The sequence below is a fragment of the Lathamus discolor genome, chromosome 4 (genome assembly GCF_037157495.1).
Source record: "Lathamus discolor isolate bLatDis1 chromosome 4, bLatDis1.hap1, whole genome shotgun sequence".
NCBI lineage: Eukaryota > Metazoa > Chordata > Aves > Psittaciformes > Psittacidae > Lathamus > Lathamus discolor.
Window position 1 is genome coordinate 85066470 of NC_088887.1, and position 19902 is coordinate 85086371.

The window sequence follows — 19902 nt, forward strand, 5'->3', positions numbered from 1 at the left end:
AGTTGAAGAGAATTTGTATACTTTCATGTACCCAAAGGGTACCTTTAATTTACCATTGTGATACTGTTGACAACTACACCACCCACTTTCAGGCTACCATACACTTCCTTTAAAGTTCTGATAGCAGAAAAGCACTATCCCTTCTCTGCTTCCATTTATTACTTTCATCAGGGCAGGATACAGAAGTGCCAGGTACTTTCCAAAGAGACTATCCTTGCTGCGAAGAACGAACATTCTCAGCTTCATGTTGCTACGATTTCCAGCTCCCAGTGCAAAACCACAGAGCTGTCCCTGTCAGGAGCTCCAGAGAGCGCGCATACACACACACACACACACACACAAACACACATTAGGCACTTTGTTTTATTTTGCAAAAAAAAAAAAGTCTTTATATATAAACCATTTCATTCTCTCTCAAAACATTCTACAACTATACAGCTGTTTGCTCCATCATTTGCATAGGAAATACCACAATACAAAAATAAGGGGGGGGGGCAAAGGCAAAAGAAGCAAAACAGCAACCAATTTCTGCATGTTTCCATGTACAAACATTTGAAGCCTTACAAAATTATTTACATCGTTTGTCAACTATTTACATTAAGAGCAACATTTCTAACTATAACAAACAAAACTATAATTTATCAAGTATATGTAAAATTGTCTTAAAAAAAAAAAAAAAAAGAGAGTCTATCATATACCACAAATAAATAAGGACAAACAACAGTTTTAACAAAGCTAGGTTTTCCTGCAAGATCCTTTTTTTGGTATTTTGATTGTCTATTCTAGCCTTTGGTTGACAGCTTAATGTTACAGCTTGTGAAGTCCAGACACTTCCTAAGTTTGTTTGGTTTTCTCCTGTTGCCTGGCCAAATCCTACATGGTCTAACCTCGTCTTTGGCCCTCCATCTACTATTTCTAGGCTGAACACGGTGGATCAAAGTCTTTGTTAGCATAAAAGGGCACCGCCTCATTGTCTTCAGTGAAGTTTCAGCTACTTTTGTCAGCAGAAAGTTTTCCCCTGCGTGTGTCAATCTCAACAGTGGATTAACTAGACTGTGCTGTAATTTGACACAAAATTACTGTATCCTTACCTTCTCGTAAATTACATGCAATATCCACACGAAACTAGATCACACTGGTGCTGAACCAGCTTAACGCGTCTGTATATGAAAATTGCATCCTAAATCCTTCTTTTTAAAGTGATACTAAGTTTAGCTTATAGTAAGAGGTTTAACATTCTGTGTTCCTTGCAACTATCCCCGTTAGTTAAGCTTCCAATGATGACGTTACGGTTCATTCTCCATGTCTTTGCCCTTTTAAGCAACTTGAAAACAAAATCCTGTTTTGAATATTCAGTGCACACCGTTTTAGTTAACAGGTACAACACATCTGAATGCCTAGCTCATTTCTCTGAAGAAAAACTAAGCTAAGTCTGTACGGTTTTGAGAGGTATTTAACTTTTTTTTCTGTAAATGTGCTGTGTTATCAAATGTAAAACAACAGCTTTTTTTTTCAGATGATTCTTAGAAAACTTTCTGTATTAAACCTAAAAAGCTGATTTGCATATTTACAAAATCTTTGTTATAGCGAACATGCAACATACAGAACAAAATGTTTGTTCTATGGCCGTTTATGGATTTTTCTATGTACCTTTTTCCACAGAATGACTTAATGTTTAAAAAAACCCCCACAAGTACTAAGTATGTCCAGTAAAAACCTGACAGATTACAATTCATGGCTTTTCCACTGTGTTCATTCACCTGCAGCCTCTCATTAATTTGTTTACTAAACATTGTCACAATAATGACAGTGCTTTGGTCAAAACACCGCAAGAGGAAAAAAAATGTATAAAGCTGCAATGTGTCAAGACAATAATACTTGTGAAGAGATGAAACCTGCTGACTAAAGCCATATACATCATGAGAGCAAACAAATGACTGAACAGTCTGGTACTGTGATACAGTGTCTTCCCTTTTTCTGCATAAATATACAAAATATACATTTCCAGTTTCTTTCGAGATTTCTTTTAAATGGGTAACCCATACTCAAAAATTAAACTAACTTTAGTAGCGCGTCAGGAGTCAATAGGAAATTGCATAGATACAAAACAGCCTCAACGAGAAGTCCAGCTTTCAGTTCTGATGCCTCTTCATGTGGAGAGCCAGGTGGTCAGAGCGGGAGAAGCTGCGATTGCAGACAGCACACTGGAAGGGCTTTGCCCCCGTGTGCTTCCTGTAGTGGCGCGTTAACTCATCTGAGCGAGCGAATCGCCAGTCGCAGCCCTCCCACGTGCACTTGTATGGCTTCTCACCTGAAAAAGAGCACACAGAAACAACAATGTCAGCTGCCACTCTTCAGGAGAAAAATGATGCAAGATCATATTGCATGGCACTGCTCTTCAATTTAAACCAGAAATAAATGACAATGCAGGAGCTGATGCTTCCTCGTTATTCATATATCTATTCAATAGGCCTCAAACCAACAGCCCCTTTGTTTTTCCAGCAAATCTTGCTCTTCTCTCTGATCTCCAGGGGTCCCTTTCAATTCTATCAATTCAGTGATTCTGTGATTTAACACATAAAATATAAGAAACCTTCAAACATAGAAATTAGAGACAGCTATGGTACAGAAAATCACAGAGAAAAAAAAACCCTGAATGAGACTGAAACACCCTCCCTTACACTCATCTCAGTGTGAGAGGGAGTAGTGGAAAAAGCAGTTGAACGTGACAATCCAGGATAGTTTGCGGCTTATTCTTGCACCTTTTTAAAATGGGTAAATTAAATTACAGAGAGCTTTTTTTAAGATGTCTGAAACGGGAAGGAAGATTTCTGTAAAGATTCTTTGTAGCGTGCAGATTATTCAAGAGCTTCTGATGTGCAAAGAAACGGGTACAGTGTGTTACAAACACCACAGGGATAGTATTTTCTAAAATGTAAGGGGCAATAAACACTTGTGGTATCCCAATTTGGGCTAGCTATATATAGGAGAAAGTACCTGAACACTCGAAGCAGTTTTAAGAATTTAACATCTACAATCAGGTGTTTAAATAGCCGTATTTTAGTACTTGCTGTCTCCATCAGTCTATACTGATGCAGGGGGAGCATGTCACCTCTGAGAACTTGCTGTGTTACAGCAGCTCCAAGTACAAATTTCAAACTATCCAGCTAGTCTTGAATACACCGGCCCAAGCACCTAAAATAATTGCATTCATCCATTTTAGAACCATAAATGAGGTATTTTAAGCATGCCTGTAATTTATAGGTGTTTGTTGAAATGGAAGAACTATAAAGCCACAAAGCCAAGATGACTTCTGTGTGAAACCAGAACTTTTCGCGTGTATGTACACCTGCTCAGGAGCTGGTATGGACATGATGTCACCATGCAAGCGAGCTTCATATAAATAAAGAGGCTAAGATTACCTATTTATAGTCTATTGCTTGATGTTGGTTGACAAAAACACTTTTCAGTTGGGAGAATGGATTGTTATCTATAGCCTTTATATTAACTTGACTCGGTTGGCAAAAACAGAAAGAAAAATGAGTTTATTGAAGCACCTGGCAGTAGCTTCATCTGAAGCAGGATCAGAACAAGTCTGAGCTTTCCAAAAAGTCTTTTCCAGCACATCTTACAGAGCTTCTCCCCCTCCATTGGTCTCAGACCTTTACCCTCACAGTCTCAATCCACAGCCGAGTGGAGTGACTCCTTCTTTTCCCTGGTTTACCGTCACACAAGCATGCGGAAGAAAGACAGGAGCCAGTATCCTGCAATCAGACTGTTTGTTCTGTACCAGCTATGCAGAGAACACCATCTGAGAAACTCCAAAACATTACTTCAGAGGTGCTAATTTATCATACAGATGAAATTATGGAACTGGTTTTGTCTGGGAGTTTCTACTGCTTCTCTGATCAACTAACTAGCAAATTTCTATTTACTATTATGAGCAAAACCAGCCCTTTGCTCAGAATGGGGATGTGACTTCACGTTGGCAGCACAGTCACAACCAGGACCAGACCACTACAAGAAAAAATAACCCCCACCCACCAACCACTTCACTGCATAAACAGTGACTGGGATTTATTGAAATCACAGTGGAAACATATCATCCCTCAAGAAAAACAAACTTAAGAGCCTGGCATCTCCTCTCACAGAGTTCAAAAGTATTTGGTGGATAGAAAATCAGAACACAAATCATTAAAAATTTCTGTCATAGCTGAATTTACTCTGTCTGATGCTGACTGAAGACCGGAATGATCCACCACTGAGGACTCTTTCACTCCATGCAACATATACAGGTTAAAATATAGATTTCATTCAAACCCAGTATGTAAAACATTTATAACATCAGAGAAGCCAGCTGAGACACCACATTTACTCTTCATGGCAGAATGACAGGAAAGACCTTTATTCAGAGAGGGATCTTCTGCGCTATATACATCGTTCTTAATGTATTTAAACGGGGTTATTAATGCAGTCTGCAAAAGACTGCTGCTGCTCCATAGGCACAGCACCAGGGAGATCTTCTGCGAGCACTTTGTGTTAAAACATACGTTCACACAGGTTGCACAAAAGCATTAATCCGTCACTTGAAGCACCTTAACTTAAAGACAGTGTATTTTTTTCTCTCCTTTCTTTCTCCCTTTCTCCCACACTGGCTTCAAACTCTTCTTCAAAAGCCTTCACTTCAAACTGCTATATTATACTTGATGCTAAACTCCCAGGCTTGTGATCCTGCCACCCTAACTGCCCACAGAGAACATATATATGGTCAAGCCTCTACATACTCCAAACACCTGCTTATACACTCCACATAAGGAATGAGAAATGGTAAAGATAGCAGGAAAACACCAATAGTTGAACAGAAACCTAGGAATATCCGGACCAGACAAGAATGGGGACCAGGAAGTTAAAATCAGTTTCCAAGCCTGGCATTAAGGAGGTATGAGGTATGTGCAGTTTCGCCATACATACACTGTACCAAAAAAGGAGTCTCAAAGCTGTACTGTGCAGGTGGTACCTCACCCTGCTTGAGTCTAAACAAAACTGCTGTCCCCCTTTTAAAACATTTTCTAATCTGCAAGCAGCATGAGCAGGTGATATGAAGGCTCCTGGCATGCAAACTGTCAGCTGCAGTGAACCCCTTATCTTGCTGGATGCCACAGCTTCCAAGTCAATGCTGAATCAGAGAGACCCCATCGAACTCCAGGGGACTCAGCTTCCCTGAGACACCATCTAGAAACTTACCCTGCTGTCCTGGTCTCTTCACTGCCCGCAACAGCCACCAACCCTCCCGGGCAACAGCGCTGCTCAGAGATAAAACTGGGCAATGTCATGCACTGACTGCTCCTGGCCAGCCCTGCTGCAGACCTGAGCTAAACCCTATCTAAACCTAGCAGTGCTCAGGGGATGGGGCAGGGAACAAGCTGCTGCCTTTACACAGATTGTTTTAACAGTGTTACTTTTATGTACTGGAAAGTAAAGCCAGAATGCTGCTTTTAACCCCTGCTTTGGCCAACAGTGAGAACTGGAAAATGTATTTTTAGCGCCAGTGTAGAGGCATGGATTATTTTGCATAAATCCTAGGGGTAAAATACTGAATATCTATGTTTGTAATACTAGTTTCCGTTGGAAAGTTCTATTTAAGAACTGAATCAATTTTAAATGTTTTCCTTTTGGGCAAAGGGGAAGGGGGGCAAGAAAAAGAAGGTGGAGATTATTTTCACTCCTTTAAAGAAAGCATAAGAACAACTAGCTAGTAATATTTTCTCTCAACCTATACACATGCTTTTTGTCATTTAGCAGAAATAAGAATTTGGTTTAAGCTCCTGCAGCAAGGGAAAAAGAGCCTCATGTTACATATTTTCTGAAGTGATCCTACTTCTTTGCTGAGCAATCTGGGGTTGAAGATTTATTTTTAAAAAAGCAGGTATACACAACAAGGGACACTGAACCCTTTATCCCCTGTTTTCATTGCCTACATAGTAATGTAGGATTTGTTTACTTTAATGATTGTGGGAAATACAGTAGCTGTAAAGTTTCAGAAATATTTGGTTTTCCTCCAGCAATTTAGGGCTTCTATAGGGTGTTAAAACCAAGAATGCCACTGGTCATCAAATGTGAAGGTAGTACGACACGGTTACTGGAACACGATCATGGTATCAAACAGATATTTCACTGTAAAAGCAAGAAAACAGCTAACTCCTCCACTTCAGGGGAGCTTCCACAGGATTTGTTAGAATGTCAACACTGTTAACTAAAACACCATGGAGGAAGCTGGTACCAATTTCCAGCCAAATAGCACACTCCAACCCTTTCTTCCCAAGCCAGAAATATTATACACAGCACTTCTGGGAAACAGAACTGCTTTCCTTTAAATTATACTTCAACAGGATAGGGATTTCATAAGTTTAATTGGATTTCTGCATAACCTCCTTCCAGTATCACTGATTTAAAATGTTTTGCTAGGCATATACATCACAAAATATATTTTTAAGCTCTTGAGCTGTTAATATGCATCCATTCTCCAGTTTAAAAGAAATACATTTGTGGAGTGTGAGAAACAGACTTGTACTTGAGCACAGAAATTTTAAGCCCTCTTGTTTAGTTTGGAAGCTCTTTAACAGAAAGCACCTAGCAAGAGATAAGGCAGTTTAACCTGAAAGGAGACTATTCTGCTTGCAGTGTGTGTCTGCTGCAAAAAAAAAAAAACAAACATAAAAAAAACCAAACCAGAATTTCTAATGCTGTGAGATTGCAAGGATGTCAAAAATATGTCTGGACATCCACATATAACATGCTAACCTAACCAGCTGCTTCAAGAGATAAAACTATTCCAAGGTAAATCGCAAGTTTCAGGATCCTTGCTGATCCTGCAACGGAATGGTCTGGACCAGTGAGGCACACTGTGTGGGCTCTTCTCTCTTTAATGTGTCTTTTGGGGATTTAGTGGTGTCAAAGGCACCAACTGCTTTCCGAACACTAATACTAGCCACTGGCAGTGACCATCATGGCTATGCCCATCTGGATAAGGCACAGTGCCACCAGTGGGGGGGGGGGGGGGGTGACAGTCATTTTGAAGACACCCTGTATCTTCCACATGTAGCCTCTGCTCAAGAAAATGTTTCTGTTTAAAATCCTGTTTGGAAAAATACAAGTCACTGAAAACCTCCATTAGTGATGAATTTCCCCATCAACAGACAATAAGCTTCCTTATTTCACCAAAGAGTTGTGTGACTTTATCTCTGCAATTCCCTGCTAGTACAGCTTTCTTTAAATGTAAAGCTGCAAACAAGGACCATATTTTCAAACCTAAAGTTAGGTAACCCTGTTAGTATGCAGAAACCCCAATACAGGTATTACACCAGCCAAGGCTTGCAACTTTTCTTATTTCCTTATTTCCTATCAGAAATTTCTGTCAGAGCAGTGGGTTTGGAGCTTCCTTGAAGAAGAAAATGCAGCATACTTGTCAAAGACTCTGAAGAGACAACACCCGATTACTGCTTGTGAGGGTACAAAAGTGTAAAGACATCCCCCTGCCATTCTTTCCATTATTTTAATATTACTTGTTCCTATTACGGAATTATTTCTAGGGGCAAGGGTTCAGCCTTAAAAAGTACACAATTAGGTGTGATAAAAAGGCAAAGCGTAAGTTTCAGCACTGTAATTGCACCAGTTATACACATAACCTGTATTATTTTAAAACAGATTATTTTGTATTTTCTGGTGCACTTGTTTTCAATTTTTTCACATCTTAACATCAGTTGTCTTTGTTCCCTCACATGGTGTGAGAAAAAAAAGAACACATGAAATATGTTTTCTCTGTTTCAGTTTGCCTGAAAAAGGTTTCCTCTAGTTTATAGCACTAAGGTTTTTAACTCTGGTCTCTTCCAGGCTGACTGGAAATGAAAGTCGCTGCTCGGGTGTATGCCTGCACTCATCCAAAAGAGGTTTTTAGCTCTCAGCATTTACCTAAAATTAGACCTTCCTTCTGCTATTGACTAAGCACTTTAGTCGTCGTTAAAAGCAGCTTGGGGGGGGGGGGTGGGGGGGGGTGGGTTTGGTTTTTTTTCTCTTTTTAAAGACAGGGTTTTGTTGTTTTTGTGGGTTTTGGGTGTGTTTTTTGTTTGGGTGTTTGGTTTTTTTTGAGAAATAGCAGAAAGCTGAAATTTCAACATAAAATGTCCCTCAGGTGTTTAAAAGCTCTTTAGTGCACTGAAATCCTCAGCTGTCCAAGATTGAGATGGATCAAAGGGCTGACAGTACACAAGGTACATCCAGCTTATTTTGTGAGTGACAAAATAAATTTAGTTCTTGAAACATCCACCAGTAATACAAATCCATAACATATGCCGCACATTTTTAAACATGATAAAGCCTCTGCCTAGTATAGTAATGGCTAAAGAGTGACCATTAAGTACTACTTCATGGCAAAACAGCATTCTAAGGAATCCTGTAACAGAGAGCTGTTGTAGTGCGTAAAGCTGATGACTGCTAAACCAAACAGTATTTGATCTTTTAACAGAAGCACACACAGGGAAAAAAGGTAACTGCCTAGTAAGTGAAGAGAACAATCAAGAGTTGTGCATCATTCACCTTCTGACTAGAGAGGCACAGAAGGTGCTATCTTCTCCTCAGTGTTCCTACCAGTGCTTGAAGCACTCATTTTGCTAAGTGTTGTCTTACGCAGTTCAAGGATTACTGGGGAATCTTGACTGGCCTGTGTGATGGTTTATTTTCTTTCTGGTGTAACATTCTGTCTTAACAGAGGTGGTCTCTCTTCAAGGAGATATGCAAACAAACATGAAAGGAATTTTTTTTTAAAGTAGGTTTATCAGAAGTCCATGCCATCTGGGGTGTATCGCTGTGTCTACACGTCCTATGCTGAAGAACACATTTCCTCATCTATGCCCGTGGTGCAAGAACACACACCAATAACACTGGCTCTTGTACAGTCAGATAAGAGATGCTCTTAAAATGGAATTTATTCAACATGTACTGTAGACTTCCAGATTTCCATCTACTGTATGCACACACACATACACACACAAAAAAGCAATACATTAAAGCAGTTTTAACTCAAAGCGAAGCACTGTACACTTGCCAAAATCAAAGGTTTTAATATGTCTTTAATCAGAGTTGTTAGGGATCCTGAATATAAATAATGCAAGCTGACAGGACAGGAATGCTGCTACCAAGATACTCAGACTAAACTAGGACATTACTTAAATGTTTCTAATCTTTCACCAATGGGAGGTGCAGGTCATCTAACAAACAACAAACACACTACCCTTGAACAAGGAGTCAATCGTTCCAGTCAAGCTCAGGAATTAATTACAATAAGGAATGTCTAATCAAATAATGGAAAGTTTTAATCACTGGCAATTGCTGTGAATCTTGGGACTATATTAGCCTATGTAGGGCGGACTGAAAATGAACTATATTTAAAGCTGGTCTCTTAGGTCAACAGTTTCCTTATCAGGAATCAAATATCCTGGAACTGAAGTTTAATCCTCTCAGGGAGCAATTGACAGAAACAACAGGTTTTCTTAAGCTTTCATGCTTAGAGGGACTTTCTAGGCTTTTAATCATAAAGAAAATATTAGGCTTTTCTTTTCAGTATCTAAAAATCTAACAGGAGTACCCCTCACCTGACACCTTGGAATTTAATTCCTGCTTCATAAAAATTGTGTGCTGGACACTGATGTGAACAGCCACTAATACTTTATTAAAATTTAGGTGTGTATTGCTAAGATTTCACCCTCTTTTGAACAACACATTCAAACATGTCTCATTTAGCTTACGACTACAGATAAAGAACCGGATCAATTAATCCCAAGATCTGCAATCATTCACAAAGTGTTTGAAAAAAAAAAAAGCACATTATTTTCCCTTAAACTGTGGTTTGCACAGGAAAATAATGTACTTCCATTTCTCACACAGGCAACTAATGGATTTAGCAGAATTCATAAATAAAAGATACCAACATATTCTCCAGCAGTGTCTAGCAACACTGCACTTTAATGCACTTTGTCAATAGTTTTATTTAACTTGCCTCTATTTTTCCTTATTGTCTCTATCAATGATGGCATTTACCGACACCTCCTTAAACTATAATCTGTGCAACTGACTCATCTAGCAGGTTAAAGAAGCAGAATCTGCACAGAGGTATTACTTAATAGCTGTTTTCATGATGCAAAGATTTTTCCAGGATGAGATTTGCTATGTACACAGAATGCTGCAACCCTGAGCAAAGCTGAATCTTGAGGCCTCCACTCCCCACTTGCACACCATAAGAGAAATCCCCCACGTAAGTCTCAGAATTGAGTCAATACATGTTTTCAAAAGGTGCTTTTCTGGAGCAGAAGTCCAGCTACCGCTTGTCCTTCCTTCTGAACAACGGGCATCCTGAATTCCCATGCGATTCTGTATGGTACCACCTTTGACAAGCATCTGCATATAGCTATGGTAAGCTGGGAGTGTCAAGTCCTATGGGCTGTGGAAGTCTATTGCACACAACTGGTCCTAATACTAATGTCGATCAGTGCCTAATTCTGGATCTATTGAGGCAGAGATCTAAAATAAAAATGCTTAACACCTTGAGGAACCACACAAGTCAGCAGCTGCCCCATGCTTACATAAACATTTGAAATAACTGGGAACAGTGGAAGTATTTTCAGTGGATCTCATTTAGAGAAATGCCATTTCTCTTCAGTTATCTCAGCTTCCACTTCCCATCACCAAATACAAACTAGATCTATAGATAGAGATGAAATAGTTCTGCAGTTAATGCTCGAAACTATTAATGGCAAGCCCACCATGTGACCAGACAACATGCCTGTACAAAGACTCTGTATACAGAAAACCAATATGCAGCTGTAAAATGTCCTCAATGTGTGTGCCTTGATGTGTTCAAAACAATGACAGATTTTCCTCTTAAAACCATACACAAGTCTGAAGTGTGCAGCTGTTCACAGAAATAATAAAAGAAAACCCCCACCCTGGAGCCAGCAGCCCTTCTGCAGCGTTACAGGTAGGGCCCAGGTAAGGTATTCCCCACAGTGAATATCAAAGGCTCAACTTCCACAGTCCATATCTTTAACATTAAGAAATCTAACAGGGTAAGTTATAGAAATGCTGTTTCTAAGGGAGTACTTGATATATATGTGTACATACGATGCCAGAAAAGGAACTGAATGAGGTTTATCTACAACACACAAGTAACTGCTTTTCAGTGACATTTGGCACATTATAGCTGTTATGCCAGAGCCTGAAGGTGGTTTTACTGCTGGACAGCCTGCAATAAATGCGTAACCCCGTCCCCGATCATATACCATAGTTGCACAATGCTGGTTATGAAACAGAAACTTGTTTCATGACTAACAGGTAAAATAGTTTTAAAAGAAAAATCCCTGCTTCAAAAGGTCAAAAACTCCAATCTGTTTTGAGAGATGTTCCAAAAGGTACCTTAGCATACTGAATACCTTTTTACCTGTTTTAGGAACAAATAGCATCGAGGTAAGATATCATACTTAAGTGTTTTAAGGGATTAAAATGTACAAGACATCTGCTTCAGAACTGCGTGGAGATGGATACAAAATGTCCTGTAACTTTGCAGCATTAAAATCTTTGTTCATGTTCAATTTTACAGTTACCCAACACACAAAACTAAAATTTACTTCACAATTTACGAGTGCTACAGCATTACCTAGAGGGAAAAAAAACACACCTGCTTCAGTGACAGGTACTCCTTACACATTAACCTTGCTTTGCTCGTTAGTGAATATTGGATTCTTCATCAACTACAAAAGTTCAGTGTAATTACACTAAATCAGCATAACTACACCAGCTTATACCACCTGACATGGTGCAAGGTAAACACCTTGGGCACACCCAAGAAGAAAAATGCAATGAATTTTTCTTTTGCCCATTTTCTGTAGTTTTATTTAATTGTAATTTATAAAGTCTGACAGTGTGTTCAGATCTGAATAGAAAAAAAAAAAAAAAAAGAAAAAAAAGACCACAGCCTACATTCCACCTATCAAAAATAACATTTCCCTTAGGTTTGTGTTTGCATGCCTACTAAACCCAGTGAAAGCCCTTCAGAAGAGAAAGGCTGCTAAGTAAATACTGTGAAAAGGCTGAGATTTTCCAATACAAAAGGAAAACCATAAGGTCTGTCTTGACTTTTAATGGCAGACAAACTTTGCTGCAGGCTCTTTTATTTTAAGATGACAGATTGCTGAAAAGGGCGGGAACTGGTTGGGATGAGAGAGAGACTGCAGCCAATTTTAAAAGGTATTGTTAAGAAGCTAAGAATAAGGAGAAAACAACTTCAGTGGTCCATGATTACTAAAGAACGGGTTTAGCCAGATAAACAGGTCTGCTATACCTGAAGGGATTTGAAAGAATATCACACACAACTTTATTAAAATGGATTACGTGACACTTGGTTTAGACTTTGAAGGTAAAAGCTTCACAGAAGTCCTTAAAAACAGAAAAAAAACCAAACCAAAAACCTTAAAAAAAGAAATAATCAAAACTTAACAGTGCAGTATGAATTCACGGTGCTGGGGGATGGGATGCAAAGAGGTACACACCCAAATTTAGCCCTCGGCATGGAGCCCTTCTCTTTGGAGATCAATAACAAGATTCCCCTGTGCTCCTGGGGGAGCTGTGCAACTTCACAGGTTTCCCTGAGTTTGCACTCATTTACTTTTAACATTCACTTAATGGATTTACAGTACTGGGTAAGTCAGAGATCTTCCCCATAATATACATTTCAACCATATGTTAAGGCAGAGATCAGAATCGGTGCTGAAAATCTTCAAGTATTAACTGAATATTCAAGAGAGTTAAACTAATGCAAACTGTGAAATAATGCAGGTAACAGGATACAGACTCACATTCTTGCATGTAATGCACACCTTAGACAGTTTATCCCTTCATTCACCTTCCCAGAAGACCCTTTGTATTACAGACCTGCTTAAGTTCACTAGATTTTTATCTAAAACAACATTCTTGTTTCCATGAATATATCAGCTCCTCTGACCTTTGCACATTCATCTGCATTTCTAAGGTCAAATATCTATAGGTAAAAAAGCGAAGGCAACAATAAACATTAGCGACCCTAAGCAACAGATGTTAGCGACATGGTCTGTATTTCTGCGCACACAGTTATTAAGTTTATACACCCTACAGTCATTACCAAAAAAAAAGATATAAACTGATTTTAAAAAGGAAACGAGTACGTTTGAAATGCTGACTATGTAATTGTTCATTCTTAGACCAAAGCTTTGCTTTTATCTCTCTTCCTAGTTATCGTGTAATAGCAAGTGAGATATTTAAAGCTGGTATTTAGTTGCTGGCTAAAGTGCGCAAGGGGAAATCGCACACCCTTAAATTTACAGATTATTTATTAAAGAGCAACAGGATTATACTCTCCGAGATTATTCAGGTTTAGAGACTCATGAAAATATTCCCTTCTTACTAAGCTTATGGCTAAGGAGTGATTACATATATCAAAAATATTTTTCACAGTGTTCTTGCTTACTCTATTACTAATGCAAGGTAATAACATTTGTACAATTGCTTGTAATTTTTGACTGTGACTGCAGCACAGACAACTCTTTCATTTACCAAAATTTCTATAGTAACATTTAGCCTGGAGATACTCAATTTCTTTACAATAATCCAACGATCCATTCAAAATAGCTGCTGAATAGAAGGCCTTGTTTCCATAGAGATAGCGAAACGTTTTGTTAGATCATAGCTCATGTTAAGTTTTGTTCTGGCTTATGATTTAAACTTAGGTGAAACCCCACTACTTGAAAGGCACAGCTGCAGCGTCGACAGCCTGCTTCAATAAACAAGTTGCTTCAACTGTGTCTCATGTTTTGCTCTGAATCGAGGTCCACACAGAGAAGAGGTGGGGTTCACTCTTTGTTTTAAAAACACGAGTCACAGCTCTCTCATTTGATTTATTTACGAGATCAGTCATGTGCATTCACTGATTTAGCATGAGCAGTTCTGTACAAACATCCCAGCTAAGAACTGTCCTAAATAGTTTCGGGCACGCTGTTAGTGAGCTACGATTTTCTCCCATTTCCCTCCTCCTTCCCCCTGCCTCAGCGGGTGAATGCTTAGGAAAAGCACCTAGGGCAGGAGGTTCCACCTTACAACCCTGTCCTCTGCCTGCATGGCTCCTGCACCCATGCACAAGCAACACTGTACCCAGCTCTGCTCCATGCAGACCCACCAATAGGGACTGCCTCTGTAGCTGCTGGCAGAATTTGACTGAGGTACAAAAACCAAGCGTGACACACCGACACTTTAAATTTCCTCCATTTTAATGTCTTTCACTGACAAAAAATTAAGTCTCTTTTTTAAAAATTAATATATAGAATTACTTGTCTTAAAAAAAAAAAGGCACACTTAGCTAAGGAAACAGAAATATCTTGGGAATTTTAATGACATTTCTGAAAAAAAATCTAAGACTAAATAATTCTAACAGGTCAAAGAAAAAGCCCAAGCCGGAAAATCCTACCTATTTAAATGAGTCTTAAAAACTCTAATATGTTCGCTATGATTCATTCATTATTCAGGGGAAAAAAGTCCTTTTTTTGGTAACACTTTATATTGAAAAGGAAAGTTTCATCTGTTTTATTCTTACCTATTTTAAATTCTGTATTATAAAAGGTTTAAGTACACTGCAGTAAGAATAAAAGCAGTTTTTCTTTTCATTGACCGAACCCTAAAATTTTTCTTAACTGAACATTCAGCCTGGACTCACAAGCACTCCATGGAAAGCAGGGAGAACAGGGCAGATGAAACATGCTTGCTTTCCCAGAAAATGTGCAAGCCATGAACGAATAAGAGTGAGATACAGTGAGTACATACCCGTGTGAGTTCTCAGGTGCGCTTTTAAGTGAGAAGACTTCGTATAAACTTTTGTGCAGCCTACAAGACAGAACAAAAAAGGCAGAGAGGCATTTCAGCAGGGAGAACATGAACACTCCATGTTACATTTAGGTGCTGGGGTACTAGCTGGAAACATTTAAGGTTAGCACCTTCTGGCACCATCATCATTTAGAATTAAGATTTGACACAGAAAGCTTCCAGGGCTATATTGCTTTACACAGAGAAATATGTGTGTTTCTAGTAGACTTACTACCTTGTAATGTAGGATAAACCAATAGCTGCTACAAGCTACATACTGTAACACCCGCTAGGTAGGTTAAAATCTCAGAGTAGAACTTTTATTTTTTAAATATTTCCTAAAGGATTTCATCAAACCAGACTCGGAGTCACTTTCACCCAGGGCTCAGCATAACTCTCCCACTAAGCATTTATCACAAGGCACACTGAATGGGTAATACCTCACTGAGAGTTATGTTAGTAAAGGGGGAGATAAGCCACGAGCAGCAGCTTTTCTCTGTGCTCGGATGGGTGTGAGCATCTTGTATCTGGGATCACGTACTACATGGCAGCGCAGTTTATAGCCAGGTCCATCTCTCCTTCAACACAGAAAAGGATAGAAGGGAATCCGTCTGTGGACAATTTTCAGAGACAGTTTCAATGGATTTATGTGGGCAGCTGAATGCCATTTGTAAAATGGAAGAAATGGCCATGGCCTCGGCTACTGGGAGCTGAAATGGCTCTTTCAGCACGAGCAGAATCTAACTGAGCTGTGATACGCTGGACAAAGTCAGCCTCTGCTCCATCATGAGCATTAGGAAAGTGCAAGCAGGAGCTGCATGGTCACACTGACTTACATTACAGGAGGCCATCACTTTTATTGTTTAGGGTTTTTTTCCCTACAGAGTACAAGTTTTGTACCATGGTAAAATAAGCTCAGGTATTTAAGAGAATTACAAGTGACATGAAGGGTGTGTATTATTTAAACCATATGAACATGTGTCACAAAATAAAACAATAGAGAAATTCTACTTTGGCAAAGATATATTTGATTCTCCCTAGGTGCAGATTGCAGCTGAAGAAAAACCACTTATACCCATCCACGATTATTCCCACTTTTTATTATTGCAAGTGCTGGTATTTTCTGGCACAGATCGCTTACCAGGATAGTCACAGTAGTGGATACGTCTTTTCTCCAAATCTGGGTTACTTCTCCTGTTGTATCTGACTGGTTGGATGTTCTGGGGGGTTATGGGCAAAGTTGCTGGTAAATTCGGATTGTGAATTGCCAGCTTGGAAGCTATAGTTGCGGCGTATGATGGAGGGGGGGTTAAATTCTGCAGCATCTCTGCTTGTCTGTCTGGACTTCCAGGCTCAGAGCTTGGAGGGGAAGGAGGGAAATAAGTGGCCTGCTGCTGCAGAAACTGGTTTGGCATGGTATAGGTGCAGGGGGGGATGCCCTGGAACTGTTTCATCGCAGTCTGTGGAACAGCCGAGGAGAGCGTGTTAAGGCCCGCCATGGCTGACGGCATGGAGACATTGTTGAGGGAGTCCATCACGGCTGCCTGAGTAGTAGTGTTTGGCATATCTAAATCCGGTGAGCTCAGGAGCTGATACAGCTGGCCTTGCTGGGGTGTGACGGAAAGATGAACGTCTGGAGTAGGAAGCTCCTGCTTGATGAAAATGTTGTTCACATCAGGGGTCTGGTGGGAGCTGAAGATGCTGGTAAATTCGGGGAGGGCCTGAGTGGGGGGGGCAGGGGGAGTAGTTTCACTCTGGTGACTGAAGACGGTGACTGGCTCTGTCTTGATGTGGGTTACACAAGGTCGCTGGGATTTGTACAGGCCAGTTCTCAGGTGGCTGATGTCAGGGAGGAAGACGTTCATGTTGATGCTGTAAGGCAACCCTTCGCTGTCAGTGAAAAACTGGTCTACAACCGAGGCACTGTCTCTTCTGTATTTCTTATGCTCGGGGATGACAGGGACGGGTGGGAGCTGAGGTGACAGGTATTTCTCCATTTCACATCTCGTCTACAAAAACAAAACAGACCATAATCCACATGATTTGTTACCACTGAGAAAGATGATGGCATGCAGGTCACGTGAGGCTTTGCAAATAAAAAGCAATACTGTTCAGCCGGCCGCAAGCTACCTAAGGAGGAAACTATAAACATTCACGCTAATGAAAACCTGTCTCTTATAATCGGCATGATAAACAACATCATCAAGGACAAGGAGAAAAAGCCATGGCGTGAGTCTTTCATGCAGAACGAGCACGAAGAGTGAGCTGATATTTCAGCGCACGGCAAACTTTCCATCTTTTATGCCTACCAGACAGCGCGAGGTGCAGAAATGACAGGCACTCCTCCTAATCTGCAGATCTCCCGCTCAGGAATTCACTGCTGGAGCAGGGTGACTGCCTATCTGTTTCACCCGATTCTCTTTGAAATGCTAACTCTAAAAGCCACATCCTCAGCTGGCTATTTGAATGCTAACACTTCAAATAATGTTTTTTTTTTCCTCTATATATTTCCAATATCTTTCATCATCATTTTTTTAACCAAAAGTATTTGATTACAAATACGACACCAAAATGTTTGTTATAAATAATGCCAAAGAGGACGGGTTGACTGCCTCAGAGTACCCTTTGTGTGAAGCGTCTCCAGCACTATACTTTAAATAAAATAGTAATCTATGCCGCGTATAATTGGCCAACAGCGTGATAAACATGTCTCTATCCATGCCTCAGTCCTAGGAGAGCTCTTTAATTACTGGGAAATGATTCCCTTAGCGTAGTGGTGCGAGGGAATCCGTGGGTGGCTGGAGCCCGATCCATTGCTGGTACAGTCATCGGCAAAGCATTTATCACGCACTCTCCAGTGGGCAAATGCTACATTCCCCCCTGCCCTGTCAAGAGAGCGCTCATACCAGACCCGTTTAGCTCCCCGCAGGAGAAAGCAGCTGACAAACTGCAACTCTGCCAGAAAGTGGATTTTTAGGACCTTTCTTCAAAGACCCCCGGTAAACACCACAAACAAACAGAGCCGCCTTTCCCGTCCCTTTGATCTGGATCTGCCCCGACATGCCAGGCTACTTTTTCCAGCCCTTGTTTACGAGCCGAGGGCAGCTCGCTTTGAAGACTTATTTATTCGTTGGGGAAGGCACCACCGAAACGCAGCTCCCGTCAGACCGCTGCCCGGCACCGGGGGATCCCCGGGACGCCCCTTCCCAGGGACAAGGCTGACACCCCGCAGCGCCAGGCCGGTGTCTCCTCACGGCCGCTGCCTGCCGGGTGCCGCTTCTCAGCGAACACCCTCCGCGGGGCTGCGGCGGCCGCCGCCTTGCTCCTGTTAGCTCCTCCAGCTGTTTGCGGGTGGATCCGCGCCCGGGACGGGCAGAAAGTCCCGGGAAGTCCCCTCTCTCCCGGTGTGCCGTGTCCCCGTCCCCCCCCGAACATGACTCCTAGCGTGGGCGCTGAGGACAGGCGGCCGGGCAAGCAAGCAGGCAGGCAGGCAGGCAGCAGCTGCGGCTTTCAACACACCCGCGCGGGCAGCCCCGCTCCCCACAACGCCTCGGCCGCCTCACCGGGCTCCGCCGGCGGGAAGGCGGGAGCGCTCTCTGCTCCGCGACGCTCCGCGACGCTCCGCGCAGGCGGGCTGGGCGGCGGCGGCCGCTCCTCCTCGCACACTCACACACGCACACGCACACGCACACACACACACGCAGCAGCCGCCTCACACTCGCACCTCGGGGTCCAACTGCCCTCGTCCCGCACCGCGGCCCCACCCAATGCCGCTCTCCTGCCCGCACGCCCGCCCGCCCGCCCGTCCGTTGCTCACGGCCACTCCCCGCCCGCCTGGACGACGGCCGGTGGGCAGTGAGGGTTGCCCACCGCCTACCTGTACCATCTCCTCCGCCGGCAGGGTCGCGCCGCCGCCACCGCCCCCCGGGTGCTGCTGCTGCTGCTGTGGCGGTTGCTGCTGAGGCGGCGGCGGCGGCGGCTGCTGCTGCTGCTTGAGGTCGTCCCCGGGGAAGATCGCGGCGTCCCTCGCCCCCAGCACGGGCTTGAGCTGCGCGAACACCGGCTCCTCGGGCTGCTGCGCGGGACCCAGGCGCGCGCTCATGGCCAGCACCCTGGTAGCCATGAGGCGGGCTGCAGGAGGCGGCGGCGGGTGCGGCGCGGACGGGCTGCCCGCCCCGGCGCAGGGGGACTGCCCGCGGGCGGCTCCGGGCGGGCGGGCGGGCGGGCGGTGGCTACTCGTGCGCTCACTCCCCGGGAGCCCCAGCCCGAGCGCGCAGCCACTCCGGTGTCGTCAGTGCCTCCGCCTGTACCTGGCCGCGGGTATCTAGCCGGTGACACACGCCCGCCTCTATTTCACCCTACTCCACCCCCGGCCCCCCCTACACCCCACCCAGCCCGACGAAGGGGGCCGGCCCTGCGGGATGCCCTGCCTACGGGGAGCGCGGGCGGCTCCTCCCCGCACCGCGCGGGCCCTGGCCCGCCGTGGAGTGTCCGGGCTGGGGGGGCGCGGCGGCGGCCGCCGGGCATGGTGGCCAGTACCGGTCCCCGGCCCGTCCGCGGTCCCGGCGGTCAGCAGCGGGGCTGCCCCCGGCGCTGTGCCTGTGCGCCGTGCAGGCAGGGCGCAGTACGGGGAGGGACGGACGGCTTGGTGCTCGCAGCGAAGTGAGAAGGTTTTCAACAAGTGCGGCGGTCTGCCGTGGCCCCTCTCGTGCTTTACTATTATTTATAACGAAGCGCTGCTAAATGCAGACGTTGGCAAATAACCGTCTGCATCTTCAAAAGGGGTTTAGAGGCAGTCAGTCAAATTTATTATTTTCTGTCCTGCAGGCAACTCTTACTCCAAAACCTGCTGCTAGTACATTTCGGTGCTATAATATACATCCTCACCGTACGCCGGAAAAATGCTGTTAAAGAAATAGCTCGGAGGAGGAGGAAGAACGGGAGAGGAAAAGACCGGCGATCGTCTCC

The 19902-nt window shown here is 43.0% G+C and overlaps 1 protein-coding gene across 2 annotated transcripts; it reads right to left on the minus strand.

Annotated features, from left to right (window-relative positions):
* Positions 1-349: 349 nt before the first annotated feature.
* KLF5 (KLF transcription factor 5) lies at positions 350-19254 on the minus strand. 2 transcript variants are annotated; one of them, XM_065678120.1, is made up of 4 exons: positions 18812-19254; positions 16076-16943; positions 14896-14955; positions 350-2311 (listed from the first exon to the last, which is right to left on the minus strand). In XM_065678120.1, the coding sequence occupies exons 1-4, from the start codon at positions 19055-19057 to the stop codon at positions 2133-2135; spliced, it is 1353 nt and encodes a 450-aa protein (XP_065534192.1). In that variant the 5' UTR covers positions 19058-19254; the 3' UTR covers positions 350-2132. The 2 variants fall into 2 exon arrangements, with proteins under 2 accessions (XP_065534192.1, XP_065534193.1); XM_065678121.1 differs by lacking the exon at positions 18812-19254 and adding an exon at positions 18498-18698.
* Between the last annotated feature and the right edge of the window lie 648 nt (positions 19255-19902).